At 36.6% G+C, this 17800-nt stretch overlaps 1 protein-coding gene across 1 annotated transcript in view; it reads left to right on the top strand.

Annotated features, from left to right (window-relative positions):
- Positions 1-14759, top strand: part of LOC140162481 (polypeptide N-acetylgalactosaminyltransferase 1-like) — a 41781-nt gene extending 27022 nt beyond the window's left edge. Inside the window, exons 6-10 of the mRNA XM_072185719.1 lie at positions 5708-5825; positions 7485-7796; positions 10580-10693; positions 13374-13502; positions 14230-14759. Coding sequence (XP_072041820.1) covers positions 5708-5825; positions 7485-7796; positions 10580-10693; positions 13374-13502; positions 14230-14391 — 835 coding nt within the window. The 3' untranslated portion in view covers positions 14392-14759. The remainder of the gene's footprint in view (positions 1-5707; positions 5826-7484; positions 7797-10579; positions 10694-13373; positions 13503-14229) is intronic.
- The last annotated feature ends 3041 nt before the right edge of the window (positions 14760-17800 follow it).

Below are 17800 nucleotides of genomic sequence, written 5' to 3'. Positions count from 1 at the left end.
GGTGCAATAATGAACTGGGGCTTTCCAAGTTCCAAACATAGCTCTGACTTTGTTTACAATAATTTGGGGGAATTCCAAATCGACTTTCCACACCATTATCTTGCACGTACAAGGGGGTTTCCCATCTCATGAAATACTTTCAGCTTGTAAACAAAGTTAAATAATTAAATTAAATCAAATTACTCAGGGCACATCACAGTTGTAACTCTCTTCACGGTTTAAGAAACCTAAATGGTTTGTTATATTTGTAACTTTTGACATATTAAACAGCGAAATTCGGCGTTAATCATCCCGAATTAATCATCTAAACAATCCATTATTGTGTTGACATCAGAGTTGCTGTCAGGCAATGGTCATAAATTTGCGTGGATATTTTCGGCATGTCTTCCGCCCCATATGTACACCATTGTACACCGGGCATGTACAGGAGGTCCATACATATGATGATAAACATGACAAAGCAAGCCAATCATTTAGGAAGAATCAGACCAAAACCAACAAAAACAGACAGATACCGTCCCGTATCATGGTATATCCATGTGTATCCATGCCTAGAAATGCCACAGAGGCTATGCCTTCACAACACTACGGATGCATTCATATCACTATACACGGTGCATTGATCGCATATCGAATGGCGTGTACAAATTACACTGCACTGAGCTGACAGATTCGAATAAAGTTCGATCTGTAAAACATCCAAAAGCTCTCTAAGTATAGTCGCCTGTCATGGTAATTAAGTATTATCCTGGGCTTCCTGGCTACATATCTGAATAATGTAGATGGAAATTGAAGTAGATATTCCGGCAAATGTTTATGATCATTGCTCTTTTCCTTTTCTCTTTCATTTTTGGTCAGGGGCAATTTTTTCTTTCATATTTTTTGTCAGGGGAGTAGTCTTTAAGCCTTTACTCCTCACTGGCTTCCTTGATGCATTTCAAAAGGGCCTTCAATTCCTCTCTACTGCTGCATATTAGGGTGGTATCATCAGCATTATGTAGATTTGTGATACTGCTACCGCCAAATTTGACTCAGCCCGTCCAAAGCTTCTCAAATGATGTCTTCTGAGTAAATGTTAACCAGGTATGGTGACAATATGCAGCCCTGTCTCAGCCTTCTTCCAATCTTGAACCATTCGGTATCTCCATTACTTGTCCTGACTGCAGATTCCTGGTCCTCATATAGTTGACCAATAAGATCAATATTAAATGTGATCAGGGAATCACATCCTCTTTAATGATAAATTTATAAAATGACACACTTCTTTACAGGCCTATCCGTTCTGAAAATGACATCAACATCATACAAGGTGATCTTGATAATATTACTTATTGGTGTCAAATCAATAAAATGTCTTTAAATCCTGATAAATGCAAAGTTATGCGTCTAAGTAGGAGAGTTGGTGTTGCGCATCGCAGTCCCTCTTATAATATTCTCAACTCGCCTTTGGGTGTTGTGCAAAGCTACAAATATTTGGGTATTATCATTTCTTCTAATCTGAAATGGGGGATCACATTAAGCATATTACTTCCAGGGCTTCAAGGCTCCTTGGTTTCATCAGACGTCTTGTTCGCTGTAATGATGCTGATATCCTTGTTAGGCTTTACAATACATTATGCCGCCCCATTCTTGAATACGGGGCCCCAGCTTGGATTCCACATCAGTCTGGTCATCTTAAAAAACTTGAAAATATTCAGAAGCGCTTAGCACGCTCTTGTATGCCTGCACCTAGGGGCGAGTTGTCTTATAATGAGCGCCTCCAAAGACTTAGTCTCACCTCACTGGAGAACAGATATACATATCTTGCCATTGCCTATGTTACCAAGTGTCTCTGTGGTGTGTACGACGTTGATCCCTTCAAATATATCAAGATTAATTTGCGTCATGCAGACACTCTTAAGTTTCATCATTCATATGCCAGAACTGACAGTTTTAAATTCACAGTTTTTAATAGATTTCCTGTTTATTTTGACAATTTACCCTCTCATGTCAAGGACCAACTCTTGATGAGTCTTCCTAGTTTTTTACAAGGTACAAAAATATTTAAATGAAATCAGCTGGCAGGTCCAGAACTAATCCTGATTTCTTTTTTACCTTTTTGGGTGCAATAACTGTAATTTCCTTTCTATACTTTTGTATTTTTGTTCTTTTTATAATTTTACATAATATTTTATTTACATTTTTAGATGTCCATATGAGCTGCCTGGCCTGGTGGGAGTTTTTGCTCTTCATCCCGGGGGAGGGGGGGGGGGTCTCTCAGCCCTTTTTGTTGTTTTGTGTTTGTAGAGAGCCATACGGTTAGCCACTTTGAAAGTTGACTTCTTGTCACTGTTTGGCTTTCCCTGCCAGGGTTCTCTTGTTTTCCGTCCTGTTTTGCCAATTTTGTTGCTCCAACCCACCCTCCCGGGGGTTGGTGCTATCTGCCCAGCAGGCCATGTTGCTCAATTCCCATATGAGGGAGTGAATTGTTGTACTCATTTACCATTGGTATGTTATCAAACAGTCCTAATGAACTTATTCAAGGGGCTTATATTTAATCGTTCTTAAATATCTAATTGTTTTTGATGTAGTACTTATAAATGTGCAATATATGTATTTTATAATGTTTTTCTGGCGAATAAAATGAAATGAAATGAAAATGAAATGAAACAATCCAAAATCGACCTCTGAATTCAGGGTTGAAGGCTGTTTTTGGAATGCCCGTGGACTCAAACAAGTGCACGAGTGGCGACTATGGTTTTATACTTCCCGCATTGATGATTGCGTCTACGCCTAATAATATACTTCTTTGTATATGTTGACTGTAGCTGGTATACAAAGAATTGGTTACATTTTGGTTAGTATGTGCAAAAGGGATAGACCCTTTGTGCGCCTTTCTATCATGCAGAATCTTTACCCGCAGACATGTGCCCGTGTCATGTGCCAATATTGCGTAACGTTAAAGGTTAATATATTTCTTTGACATTGAGTAGACTGTGTGATTCTATGGCCGAGCGGTCTAAGGCGTTGTGGTTTCTTAGTTGCTGTTCTGAGCGTCGCTTGTTCGAAACCGTGCGTCTGTCACTTTTCTTATGCTGCTTTATTTTTCCAGCGTAGGGCCAAGAAAACTAATTTATAATTTCTTTTTGTATTATTTATTTATTTATTTATTTATTTATTTATTTATTTATTTATTTATTTATTTATTTATTTATTTATTTTACTTATTTATCTTATGACGTTTTGGGGCTCGAGAGAACGGACATATTTATTTATTTATTTATTTATTTGTTTATTTTTCGATTGGTTATTTGATGAATGAGTGAGCAGATTTATCGATTGCTACTTTAATTGTGGGACTTCTATTTGATTTTGAATGAAATCGTACATTAGTATTGATTTTTTCCGTTAAGCATTATCAAGAATTAATATCACAGGTTTTAGTGCAGATAGGAAGTTGGCTTAGTGGTATTATCCGTTGATTCAGAACCGGAAGGTGCCGGGTTCAATTCCCACCTATGACTAATTTTTTTTAAAGACTTGGAAAATTACTGCAGTAAGTTTATTTGGCGCGCGATCTCAGTTATTCATTTTCTGATGGCTGTGCCTCTTACAGACACCCTCCATCTGGAATCCAAACCACGGTTCGCTCATTACACTTCCCTTAATCAACTTTATGCAATCGTAAGCAACGGGTTCACTACCCGTTTATTGGTTAAAAGTTGTAACTCTCTTCAAGGTTTAAGAAACCTAAATGGTTTGTTATATTTGTAACTTTTGACATATTAAACAGCGAAATTCGGCGTTAATCATCCCGAATTAATCATCTAAACAATCCATTATTGTGTTGACATCAGAGTTGCTGTCAGGCAATGGTCATAAATTTGCGTGGATATTTTCGGCATGTCTTCCGCCCCATATGTACACCATTGTACACCGGGCATGTACAGGGAGGTCCATACATATGATGATAAACATGACAAAGCAAGCCAATCATTTAGGAAGAATCAGACCAAAACCAACAAAAACAGACAGATACCGTCCCGTATCATGGTATATCCATGTGTATCCATGCCTAGAAATGCCACAGAGGCTATGCCTTCACAACACTACGGATGCATTCATATCACTATACACGGTGCATTGATCGCATATCGAATGGCGTGTACAAATTACACTGCACTGAGCTGACAGATTCGAATAAAGTTCGATCTGTAAAACATCCAAAAGCTCTCTAAGTATAGTCGCCTGTCATGGTAATTAAGTATTATCCTGGGCTTCCTGGCTACATATCTGAATAATGTAGATGGAAATTGAAGTAGATATTCCGGCAAATGTTTATGATCATTGCTCTTTTCCTTTTCTCTTTCATTTTTGGTCAGGGGCAATTTTTTCTTTCATATTTTTTGTCAGTGGAGTAGTCTTTAAGCCTTTACTCCTCACTGGCTTCCTTGATGCATTTCAAAAGGGCCTTCAATTCCTCTCTACTGCTGCATATTAGGGTGGTATCATCAGCATTATGTAGATTTGTGATACTGCTACCGCCAAATTTGACTCAGCCCGTCCAAAGCTTCTCAAATGATGTCTTCTGAGTAAATGTTAACCAGGTATGGTGACAATATGCAGCCCTGTCTCAGCCTTCTTCCAATCTTGAACCATTCGGTATCTCCATTACTTGTCCTGACTGCAGATTCCTGGTCCTCATATAGTTGACCAATAAGATCAATATTAAATGTGATCAGGGAATCACATCCTCTTTAATGATAAATTTATAAAATAACAACTTTATTTGGGGAGTGGGCACTTACAGTCTTTGACTTTTTTTCTAAAGATTCCAGCTCAATCATTTAGGAGACTTCTTATTATCAATAATCCATAACAGACTTGAAAAAAAAACACACCTATAAATGGATCCCCGTGCCCAGTTGTACTTTATAGTTAGATTTAACAAAGTTAATACAAAACCATGTAAATATAACATGAATATTTTAAGAAAAAATGGGATTCGTATAAGTATTTCCTCGTAAAATAAAAACTCACAAAAATAAAAAAAATAATGCCCTGTACATGTATTTTCATCATCTGTTGAAAGGATCTATACCATTCACCTATACTAAAGGCAAATTGGCATAGACAGTTGTGTAATTCAAGTTGGTATCAAATTTGATATCCATTTGAGTACCGCACATTTTGGAATATAACTGCTATAATGACCATATTTGGCGGTCATTTTGGCGGCCCTCTAGAAAAATAAAATAAGAATAGTTAAAATACTAGATATTTTGTGTCTTGTGGTCTAATATGCATATATCCCATTTCTTTAGCCACACTTGCATTGTCCCTTTTGGCTGATAAATAACATTTTGTAAAATTTGATCATATTTGGCGGCCATTTTGGCGCCCATCTTGGATTTAAAGGACACTATCAAAGGTACAATACTAAATCTGAATGTATGGTCCAGTGCATTATCCCATTGCTTTAACCACACTTTAAGAGTTAATTTTTGGTTGATATACATTATTTTGTGAAATCGTACCACTTTTGGCGGCCATCTTGAATATCTGCCTTTTAGCCACTATTTATTTTTTTGAAGATATCCTAATGAGAGGACATAAAAAGTTTGTTTGGTTTAGTTCGCGGGGGTGGAAAGGATGTCCTCTCAGCTCCCCGAGTATATTACCTAAAATAAAAAGCCAGTGATATGATATTCTTTTGTTTTTATTCCAGAACTCCCACAATAGGTGGCGGGCTTTTCGCTGTCGATAAATCTTTTTGGAATAAACTGGGAGGATTTGATGATGGATTCAAGATCTGGGGTGGAGATAATCTGGAACTTTCATTCAAGGTAAAAAGTAGTCCTACTTTCTATGTCAGGAAGTCAGCCACAGCGGAGCGACAGTTAGGGTGATAGTCAATGAGGCGAATATAGGCGGTTCAGAGTCACTCCATGTCTTCAGGTTGTAACGTTGGTCCACAATCTTCTCTTACGACCTCTAGATTTTAAGTCATTTGAAAAGCCTTGCCGAGTGGTCTTGGACAAGGTGTTGTTACTTCTGACCACATTACCAAACCGGTGGATTGTCCCAGTTAGCAGCCGTTAGCAGAGATTCATAGTAGCAAGCTCGAGATCCTATTTTGTGTTCTCTATATGAAATGCCTATCATCCGGCAGAAGAACTTCATTTAATTGGGGTATCTGACCATCTCAAGAGGCTACTATGTCGTATAACTTGAACTCAATATCAAGCTGAGGATTCCTCTAAAAATATAAGGGATTGCTCTTTCGGGATTTCCCTTACACAAAAGGGATTTGTTTGGATGTTTCGCCTTACAGTCGTTAGAAAATTTTACAAAATGAGCGCCAAATGAAGACGGACACTTTTTACACTATTGTTGGGTAAAATGTTCAATATAAGGCCCCATTGAAACAGTTTCCAGTGCCGTACCTGGACTTTTTATCCAGTGAGCGTTATTCTGGCCCGATGTTACTGGCATATTAAAGAACTTTAAGAAGGACATAACAGTGGTAAGACATCAGCAGGGTAGGCAAAGCCTTTTACCAGTCAAATTTACGGGGACAACTGCGCATATACTTCACGCAAAGCTTGTTAAACTATTTTAGTCCCAATCAAGATTAATTTAAGTATACAGAGGATGAAGTGCGCGCAGAGTGCGAGAAATGTTAAATTTTGTGCTATTTTAGGTACAATATCGAATATCACCTATATTTTTACAGTAAGCTGTATTTTTACAGTAAGCCTACTGAGACCAGGGAAGTATTTGCCGAATCGTGGGGGGATTTAATATTGTCAAAGGTCCCCATCCCCAAATTTGGAGGCGACATGCCCCCCCCTCCCCCTGGATTCACGCTCATGAATAATACCACAAATAAATCGGATAAACATCACGATCAAGGACATTCATCATTCGGCCAGCAATTCTATAATTATTAACAATAAACTTCCAACACCAACCTTCCTAGTTCAATTATTTTAATCAAAATTTCACTTTCTCTTAATGACGACAAATGAAAATCGAAGTAACACTGCGTTATCAATATCATAACTACGCCTATATCGTGACAGTTGCTCATTTGCTCGCCCAGGGTCGTAGCAAGCAGATGGGCCGGGTCCAGGGCCACCAAAATTTGGGGCCCCATAGATGCCCTATGCATCTTTCTTTCAACCCCAATAACACTATGTTTTTGGCCAAAATATGGCAAAATTGTAACATTTTCGGCGCTTAGTCTGAAATTGAATATTTTTTCGCGTGCGGTGCACGCAAATGTCCTAGTATCAGTACGTGAGTTCGGGGCCTCCAAATTTTGCCTGGTCCAGGCCCCCATAAGGTAAATCCCGCCATGGTTAAGAGGGCCCGTACTGCTCCTTGTCCATGGGCCCCTGATGCTCTTGCTACGCCCCTGTGCTCGCCCTATTCCTTTTTAAAGGAATTTTTATTCTATATATTATTATAATTACCTCGTCAATGTTTGCATTTTGCTTTAGACTTGGATGTGTGGCGGTTCAATGGAGATCATGCCTTGTTCACGTGTGGGTCATATCTCTCGCGCTAGGGGAACATATCCGTTTTATGCTGAAAACCAAAAACGTTTAACCGAAGTATGGATAGATGGCCGGTACAAAGAATTTTTCTACTTTTACAATCCGGAAATAAAAGAAGCTGACGCTGGTAATGTGACGGACAGAGTAGCTCTACGAAAGCGACTGAATTGTAAATCATTTGGATGGTATATAGAGAATGTTTTTCCCTATAGCAGTTTACCAAGCAGTTTACATAAAGGTGTGGTATTTGGACAGGTAAGTGCGAAAGGTTTTCGACCATGAAATAATTACTCGGGGAGCTGAGATGACATCCTTTGCACCCACCCAGAAATAAACCAAACCAACTTTGTTATGTTCCTTTTATGACCCTAAGGCACAATCAGCATGTTCCCAAATTTGAAATGTTAAGACTGTAAAGGTACCACAACCAATCCCTTTTCCATTTTTCGTGTATGTGTTCAAATTGAACAGGACAAACAGCAATTGCGTTACATTTGTGACCCATTAACGTGGCGGTGTTAGCGTTGAGAATACTTCCATACAGAATTCGAGAATCATATCAATTGCTATTGCTTCGACTACTTCCTCACAAGTTGGGGGCTTAGGGATGGTAGGAAAATCTTCAACAGCTGGTGCAGGAAGTTCTGAAGCTGCTGTGTCACTGTCGTTGTTAAGGAGTGAGGTAAAATATTCCTTCCATTCCTAAAGCAGTTCATGGTCACTGGTTGGGGTTGTTCCATCCCTATTTTTGACTTCCACCCCTTGAGTTCTTCCCAGAAAGTGAGTGTATGATTTTCCAGGTGGTGGTGTAATTCCTTATCTCGTCGGCCAGCTTCAGGTCTTCCATCTGATTATTGAGGGTAGCAAGCTCGTCAGTTTTATAAGAGTGGTTAAGGCTGATGTTCAAGTTCCTCCATCTTTCTTTAGCGTGACGAGACTTTGAAATGGAGTACCGCTTTTTGGCCTCATCCCTTTCAAGTTTAAGTCTGATGGTTGAAACTGATACCCAACTTGTCCGCATGGCTCTTGCTTTCCAATAACTTTCTCATCAACTCCACGAACCGCTGTTTCAAAGGTCTCATACCTATCAGAGATGGGTGTGGCGTCATCCATGCTCAAGACCTGAAATCTGTTTGATAGCTCCAGCTGAAATTCCTCCTTTGTATCAGGATCTTGCAACTTCTTCCAGTTGCATTTTGGTATCTTGCAAGGTTTTTCTTTGCTTGTTCGCAGACCGGCAGCTACACGGACGCTCACAATACGATGATCGGAGTCCACTTCTACTGAGTTGTATGCTCGACAGTTGCGGAGAGAATTTACCCACTTGCTGTTTTCAGAATGTGGTCTAATAGTGCATGGGTCGATCCAGCAGGTTGGGTCCAAGTCCAGAGACGGTTCCTGGGTTGGGGGAATCTCATCTGGGCCAGTCTGAGCTTGTACTCCTGGCCGGTGTTGACCAGATGCTCACCATTGTTATTGGTTGAATTATGGTAGCAATATGTACCAATGACCCTAGGATGGGAAAGATAACTGTCTGTTCCTATTCTGGCATTAAAATCGCCGAGGATGAGATGGATGCTGTGCCTTTTCGAACCATCCAGGTGGTCAGATAGAGATGATTAGAATTCCACCTTGTCAGAAGATGTTGAGCACTCAGTGGGTGCATATACAACAGTGATGCTTAGCTGAGGATATTACATATAGTATCCTCTCGGAAACAGCTTCAACACTCTTAAGACATCTGTGAATGTGCTCGGACATGACCAGACCCACTCCTCCGTGCCTTTGCTTGGTAGGAGAACTGTATATTAAAACACAGTTCCTATCGTCTGACCGAAGTTTATCACTTGGTCTTGGTGTAATGAGACAATGTTCTTGAATTCCGGCAATGTCAATACCTGCATCAGCACAGCCCATGAATAGCTGATGGATTTTCCCTTTTTGATTAACAGTACGAACATTATAAGCAGATATTACATTATATTATTAGGTTTTTACAATAACATTTTCAACACGTGTTCATGATCTTTATAAACCCGACATTTAAATGTTATTAAACCGTTTTGATTAAACGTTATAAGAACATTTTTGTGTTTGCTGGGGATTACCCCATTGTAGAACATGACATTCTGTTGTAATCTCATCTAGGCCTACTAGTATTCAAATATTGTTGGTTCCATAATGATAAACTTATTCTTGATAGAAGCAGACATTTATAATCATAGCTTTAAGCAAAATGGTCGTCTATTGCCAGCTTTTAGATTAATTAATTAATTAATTAGATAATTAATTATGAAATAAATAAATAAATAAATAAATAAATAAATAAATAAATAAATAAATAAATAAATAAATAAATAAATAAATTAATTAATTAATTAATATTAATTAATTAATTAATTAATTAATTAATTAATTTGTTTATATATTAATAAATAAATACAAAAAATAATAAATAAATAAATTAATTAATTAATTAATTAATAAATAAATAAATAAATTAATTAATTACTTGATTAATTAATTAATTAATTAATTAATTAATTTATTTATTAATAAATAAATATTTATTTATTTATTAATAAATAAATAAATAAATAAGTAAATAAATAAATAAATAAATAAAAAATAAATAAATAAATAAAAAATAAATAAAATAAAATTAATTAATTAATTAATTAATTAATTAATTAATTAATTAATTAATTAATTAATTAATTAATTAATTAATTAATTAATTAATTAATTAATTAATTAATTTATTTATTTATTTCCCTGCCAACCCCCCCCCGGGTGGGTACAATTTGGAGTCCAATTCCAGGGTACATGATATAATTGAGGTACGGGTAACCACCAGATAACCACCCGGTGGTCACCCGATATCTGCTTTTATTTTGCCATAGGATACTACTTGAGGCAATTAAACCTGGAATACTTTATAAACTACTACTAATTGATACAAGTGACAATAAAGCGATTTAATTATCGATTCAATAAATGTTTCTTAATTTTGTTTTGTTTTTTGTTTTTTTTGATAGGTTAAACATCTGGCAAGTCAACTTTGTTTAGCTACGTATTATGCCGCGAACAAAACAAAGCAACCTGACAACGCGCTGAAAACGTGGAATTGCATCCTACCGAATGTCGATCAGGTACAAATCATTTGATGTTTCATAATTGAATAGGCCTAAAGAAAAAGTGGTTTGATTGGCGTAACATTAAAAAAATTATGGTAGGTCGGTCGGCATTTTTTTACACACATTTGAAGCCGGAAATTGTATATGATAAAGGCCTTGGAAATTTTTCGATTCTTTTTTTTTTAAATTTGAATTTTGAATTTTTATTTATTTATTTATCTTTGTTTATTTATTTACTTTTTATTTTGAAGAAAAAAAAGCAAAAAAAAGAAGAAAAAAGAAGAAGAAAGTCTAAGATCGGTGTCGGTAATGTCTGTGGAAATATTTCAATGGTCTATATTTTTCACAGTGAAAAAAGTATGGCTATTTCAAAAACTAAATCAATGCTTTCAAATGTAGATTGACTTTTCGACTTCTTTGCTCGCGAGTATTGCACTGCGAAATTTAAAAACTTTTGTACATTTTGATCAAGGTAACTTCAAATCTGATTTCCTGTGGTCGCACAGTTATATAACAAACTCAAATGAAGACTGAAATGGCTTTCAAGAATTGTACAAACAAAGATATAAATCATGACATCACTCAAGAGCTTAGGCAGGATAATAGGAAAACACGTGACCAAAACCAAAACCAAAACTAAAACTCAATATTTGAAATGACCGAATGACTTCGAAAAGGCCTTTGATTCTTTGTGGTAACAAAGCTGCTAGAAGATCTCTACCGGAACTCTGAAAGCGCTGTGTGTGATCTCACCTCAGCTATTTAATATCTTTCTTGAGCTGGTCATGTTATATAGGAGTAAACAATACAATACAATACAATATTAAGGAAACAAAAATCAACCTTTATGCTGATGACACTGCCATATTTTTCGCTTCCAAAGATGTTCACAACATTAATGATCATCTCAATTCTGACCTTTCTCAAATTGCATTGTGGATGGAAATAAATAAACTCACTCTTAATGCAAAAAAACACCAAAGCCATGCTCTGTTGCTCAAGTCGTAATATTAGTAAATCTGATGATCTTAGTTTATTTTTGAATAATGATGTCTTGGAAACTGTAAATAAATGTAAATACTTAGGCCTCACTCTGGATCAAAAAATGTGCTGGGAGCCTCACATAAACCAAATTTGTTGTAATGTTTCAAGATATATTGGTGTTCTATAGAGAATTGGAAAGTGGCTATCAGCTGACAATTTATATACAATTTACAAAGCTCTTGTGCTTCCTAGACTCAGTTATTGTGACATTGTATAGGATAACTGCATGCTTCCTAGACTCAGTTATTGTGACATTGTATGGGATAACTGCAATTATTCTCTACAGAACATGATAGAACGTCTTCAGAATCGGGCTGGGAGAGCTATCCTCAGGGTCCCCATTCGCACACCTTCTTCATTTATTAGGGGCAGGCTTGGCTGGAAGCTCCTAAGTGATCGTAGACACGATAACTTATGTATCACTGTCTTTAAATGCCTAGCCGGGCTTGTTCCTGAAGGCCTAAATGATGTTTTTACTCTTATTAGAGACAATCATGTGTAATAATATTAGCAATATTTAATAGTGTAATATGACCATTTGTGTAATTAAGTAGCAAACCTTTTTAAAAAAAATTGTGTGAACATGGCCTTAGGCTTGTATTTGGCCAATGTTGCAATCAAAAGTTTAGTTTTCAAATGTGTATATATAATTGAAATGCTGATGAAATTTCTTACTGTATCAATTTTTAGTGTGTTAAAAATCTTCGATTGTTTTATAATTTGAGAAATATGTTTATCTTATTTAATTCAAATACTAAATGATATGTAAATTCCATTGTGTCATAAATCTTAAACTGTGTAAATTATTTAGTTTCCAAAACACGTCTTTTATGCTGTATTTTGGCAAGTATAATGGAAATCTGAAATCTGAAATTTCTTTCATGAAAAAATTCTGAATTCTGAATTTTATATTTGATAAAAACAATTTGCAGTTAAATTTGATGCGCTGTGTTGGTTATGTATTTTATAACATGTATTTTATAATATGTAAAATATGGGTTAGTTTCCCCATTTTAAATTCATGATTGTGTATGCTTATATATTTATGTATCCTATGTATTTAAATATTTTGTTTCATTATTTTGATGTATTTTAATGTATATTTTTATGTGACCCCTGGGCCTTATGGAAGAACAGAGGATACCTTAAAACATCCACTGAATGAGTAACCCAGGCAAAATAAGAAATAAAACAAACAAACAAACAAACAAACAAGCAGAAAGATAAATTCTGGCAAGGTTGTTCAAGAGAATTTGTAACTTGCTTGAAAGAGTAAGAGACCAGTTGGACCAAACATGACTGCAATGATCAAAATGAGGCATGACAAGAGAATCAGCAAGTTTTTTGAGAATATAATTTGGACGATAATATTTAACTCGATGAATAACACCACAACGTTTAGAAACATTGGAAGCAATTGAATCTATATGATGTGACCAAGTCATGTGACTATCAAAAATAATTCCAAGATATTTGAAGTTGTCAACTCTCTCAATAGCCTCACCCTCATAAATTAAAGAAATATTTTGGTACTTACTAAGATTTTGTGGGGTACCAAAAAGCATCAATTTTGTTTTGCTGATATTCAGAGTGAGGTGGTTCTTTTTAAACCAGCTGGCAATTTTACAATTTGTTTATTTTGCATTGACAGCTCTGGTCATTCAATCAGCATGGAGAAATGAGACATAATGACAGGTGTATTGATAGTACATCTCAGTATACACTAGTAAATATGTGTAATTATGGAGTGCCGCAACAGCAATGGACCTACGATAATAAGGTACGAACATTTAGTTTTAAAGAAATGAAGCTCAGACAAACTGGCATTAGTTTTAGAAAGCTTAGATATTATTTATTGGGCTCCAGTTGATAATTTATTTATTTATAACATTCGGCCGAAGCCAGGCTAAACCCAATAGTGCTCAGAGGCTACTAAATTCAAGGGATGCCTCCAGATATGACGGGACAGGGATATGGGAAGAGGTCCGATTTTAGAAGCAGGAGGAAAACCGGAGCACCCGGAGAAAAACCTGCGAGGACGAGCATGGATCGGCAACCAAACTCACATGTGGCACCGCGGGAATTGAACCCGGGCCACAGTGGTGAGAAGCGAGTGAGAAGACTACTACACTAACCCGCTAATCCTTTTCGATAAAGGTCGAAACGTTGTGTTTCTTTATTTTTTTTTCCTTTCCATTCTATCTTGCTTTTCTGCTTACTCGCCACATTTTGTTAGCAAGTTAGGATGAGTTTCTTTAAATTATATACTTATTCCACGGTGTTTCTAATATACTGCCTAAATAAATGTAGACTTGGTGGAAGACATACAAATTTAATTTCCCGACTACCAACAGGCCACAGGTTGATGACGCATTAGGAATCAAATCTACCTTAGTTGTCCTGGAGCGACTTTAGAATGAATACCGCCACCTGTGTTTTTAAAGCACGACTCATAATCAGTGTAGCCCACTAAAACGTGTTGTTGTTGTTGGGTTTTATTTTTTCAGACACAGCAAATAAGCCAGAATGAATGGTGTCTAGATTTTGCTGGATCGCGAGATGGCGTGGTTTATTCAAACAAATGTAAAGCAACATCGGAAACACAAAGATGGGTTATGGACATGCGACAATGGAATATTCCGTCATCAGATAACCAATCAGCACTTTGACACCATTACACGTGACCCATCATCCAGTAAGATGTAGGAAATAGCGCAATTTCTGCGAGCCACAACTGAACCAGACGCGTGTAAAATAAAAGTTGTTCGAACCATTTATCACAAATGACAAATGGTTTATCTGAGAGAATGGTAGCATTATAATGTTCTTTAAAATCATCTACAGTGCGGAAGGGAGTTTTATTTTAAGCGATGTCCAACTACCAGTTACATTTGTGTCATTAGACATAGCTGGATACATAATATAGTATAAATTATACTTGTCAGAACCACGAATACTGAACTATAAAATTGACAACCGAATATAACATTTAATCTTGTCGATACATAGTCTCGCAAACATCCATTGCAAGTTCTTCAGAGAAAATGCTAACAAACTCGTACCGGAAACTATGGAGGTTGTAGTACATGTGATGTCAATAAACAATCATTCAGCGTATGCGGAGCTCACTCAAAGCTTTTAAGACGCCCCAGAGAGGGGAAGGCAAACATATCTTGAGATCGTTAGAAATAATCAATGATCATCTTCAGGTGGTGTATGACGTGCATTCCCTAAATTCAGTAAATTTTCATCGTCAACCGTGTAATTGAATGGGATTATTTTGAAATTTTAAAACGCTTGAAATATCACAAACAAATAGGCCTATAAATAATATAAATACAAGCTAAAACCGTTGGGGTTCGATAATGAACCCCACAAAACTAACCGAGTATATGGAAAATGCCATACGGCCGGGCGGTTTCACGAGTTGCCGGCTCAATCATGTCATCCGCCGCCTGGATCATCTTCATCAATAAAAGAAGTAGATGGAACAAAAGCATGAGGCTGAATATGACTTGTGCTGAGAAATAAACCTGTCTATTTGCATGAGCACGAAGTGAAAGAGCATCAGACTCTTGAAATCTAGTTGAAATCTATATATACATCCCCTATTTCAGATATGGTCCTTAATCTCCCAAACAGGGTTTGTGGATTTCAAGTGGGTTACCTGAACGGGTGGCTCCATTTGAAATCTACACCCCTTGTGTGGAAGATTAAGGTCATGACTTCCATAGAGAATGTATGTATTTCATTTGGAATAGCCCATTAAAATACACTAATTGGGCTGTTATTTGTATTGTGTAAAAGGACTAGGAAAAGAGCCTATCTATCAGGATCCAGACAAAAACGTGCTTGGACTCAAACTGGTTGAATTTATTAAACATCTGTTCTATCATAGGCCTACAGGCCCGCATACAGGTACATCCTGGTTATTAAAAACTTATATTGTTGGTACCATTGCAGCATACCGATGTTTGGATGTTTTACCCCAACCTGAGTGGAAGAACTAACTAGTATGAACTTTGAATAGAATAGACAATTTGGTAACTTCCATTTGAATTACGTACTCCAGTTGTGGAAGATAATTATAGGGAAAGTCATAATACAGGAGGAGTATGGGCTTCAAAATGAGTAGTCCTGACCAGTTACATATGAAAAACATACTCCAGCTGTGGAAGGTATTGCCAAAATCTTCCACAGGGGTTGTGTGGATTTCAACTAAAATGGCTAAATCTACGTATTCTGAGAACGCGTGTGGGATGTGTTGAAAGTCCTGCTGTATTTGGAATATGAGTACACATTATGTATGCGTCAATAACGATACAAAACTATATATATCATATATTGTATTTTTTTATTTAATACGCAAAATGCTTTTACTACCAATTCAATTATATGATATGTTATGTGGTATATTCAATAAAATGTATTACATATCACAGTATACTACTGGTATTATATTACCACCTGCAACAACAATATCAATAGTAACAATGTAGCCAATGGAAAAATGCTTATTGCTCTGTATGCTAGCCATAGGTTTCAGGTTCAACATAAAAGTCCCAAGTTTGGGGGTATTTTTTCAAAATATCAAGACTTATCTCAAGAACCACTGAATCAATACTAAGCTTGTTTGTACTCATTTTTATGCATTTTCATTTATCATTTTTCATGCTATTTCCAAATATGGTCATGTATATTAACATTTCTGACATTTTAAAATTTTTAAACAAAATTTAAAACTTCTCTGCAGTGGACATCCGCGTGTTGAGGGTTTGGTAATTATTGGGTAAGGTTATCTCTCTCTATATATGTTCTAAGTGCCTGCCTTCAAACTATATTCTATACAAACACCCTCGATGATCTAACAAGCCTGGGTTATATTAAATATCTTTCTCAGCTGATGTAGCTACCTGGCAGGAATAATACCGGTAAGGCAAATGAAACCTTATGCTGCTTACTTTACATGCTTAATGCTTTGTATGCTTCTGCTGGAAACGTGTTTTTTTTTTCTTTTTTAAACACATTCAAGCATCACGCCGATTGGTAACATAATCATTCATGATTATTAAAAAGTGTAAATATTCGATTTGTTGGACTCGTACATGGCGCACACATTCCACAGAAGGTTGGATTTTAAAACAATCATTAGTAAACAGGCTCCACACGTATCGTATGAAATCCGATGTCTGTATAAACAAAAGCTAACAGTTTCACCCTTGATTCCATTTCGCGATCCGCGCCCTCAACGCTTAATCAAAACTACATGTTTCTCTCAAGTATGAATGTGGGCATAAATGATACATCTAGGGGAGGCAGAGTTTATCTGACATTCAATTGTATTGATGACATTCTTCACTTTCGTTCTGCGCCCTCAACGTAAAATAATAACTCTATATAGTAGGAGGGACAGACAGTTTTGAATTCAGTTGATTGTCTGCGGGGTAGGCAGCAGCGCAATTTGTTCTGAGCCACAAGTTAACGAAAGGCGGGTAGCAGTAGCGCAATTACTCCGAGCCAAAGGCAGGCAGGCAGTAGCACAATTACTCCGAGCCACAGTTGAAGTAGGCGTGTGTAACTAACGGTAGTTCGAACATTTATCATAAATGACAAATTGTCTGTCTTAGAGGAAAGGACTATTATAGCTTCATCAAAGTTACCGCTCAGCACTTATACATAGTATGAGATGAGGTTTCGGTTGTTGAACTACACTTACGACAAATTGCTTGTTTGAGAGTTTTCAAATACCGATTCATACTAAATTTATGTAGCTGAGCTACAACGGTTACATTGCACTTGTTCACAACCATTGCTTGTTACACCAGTACAGATCGGATTTAAATAGAGCTGAGCTGCAACAGTAACATTGTACTCACAACCATTGCTTTGTTACATTAGTACAGATTAGAATTTCAAAACGACACCTGAAACAATGTAACTCTGACGGATTTTGTAATGTATGCTAACAATTAATCCTGTCAATCGTGATTGTGGAGCTGATGTTGTATGCTGTCACGTTCCTAATGTAACTGATATATTTCATCGACATATGTTCGAAAGTTAGCTACATATTTTACC

The sequence above is a fragment of the Amphiura filiformis genome, chromosome 10 (assembly GCF_039555335.1).
Source record: "Amphiura filiformis chromosome 10, Afil_fr2py, whole genome shotgun sequence".
Classification (NCBI taxonomy): domain Eukaryota; kingdom Metazoa; phylum Echinodermata; class Ophiuroidea; order Amphilepidida; family Amphiuridae; genus Amphiura; species Amphiura filiformis.
The sequence above is the reverse complement of the archived record's forward strand: the minus strand, read 5'-3'. Positions and strand labels throughout refer to the sequence as shown.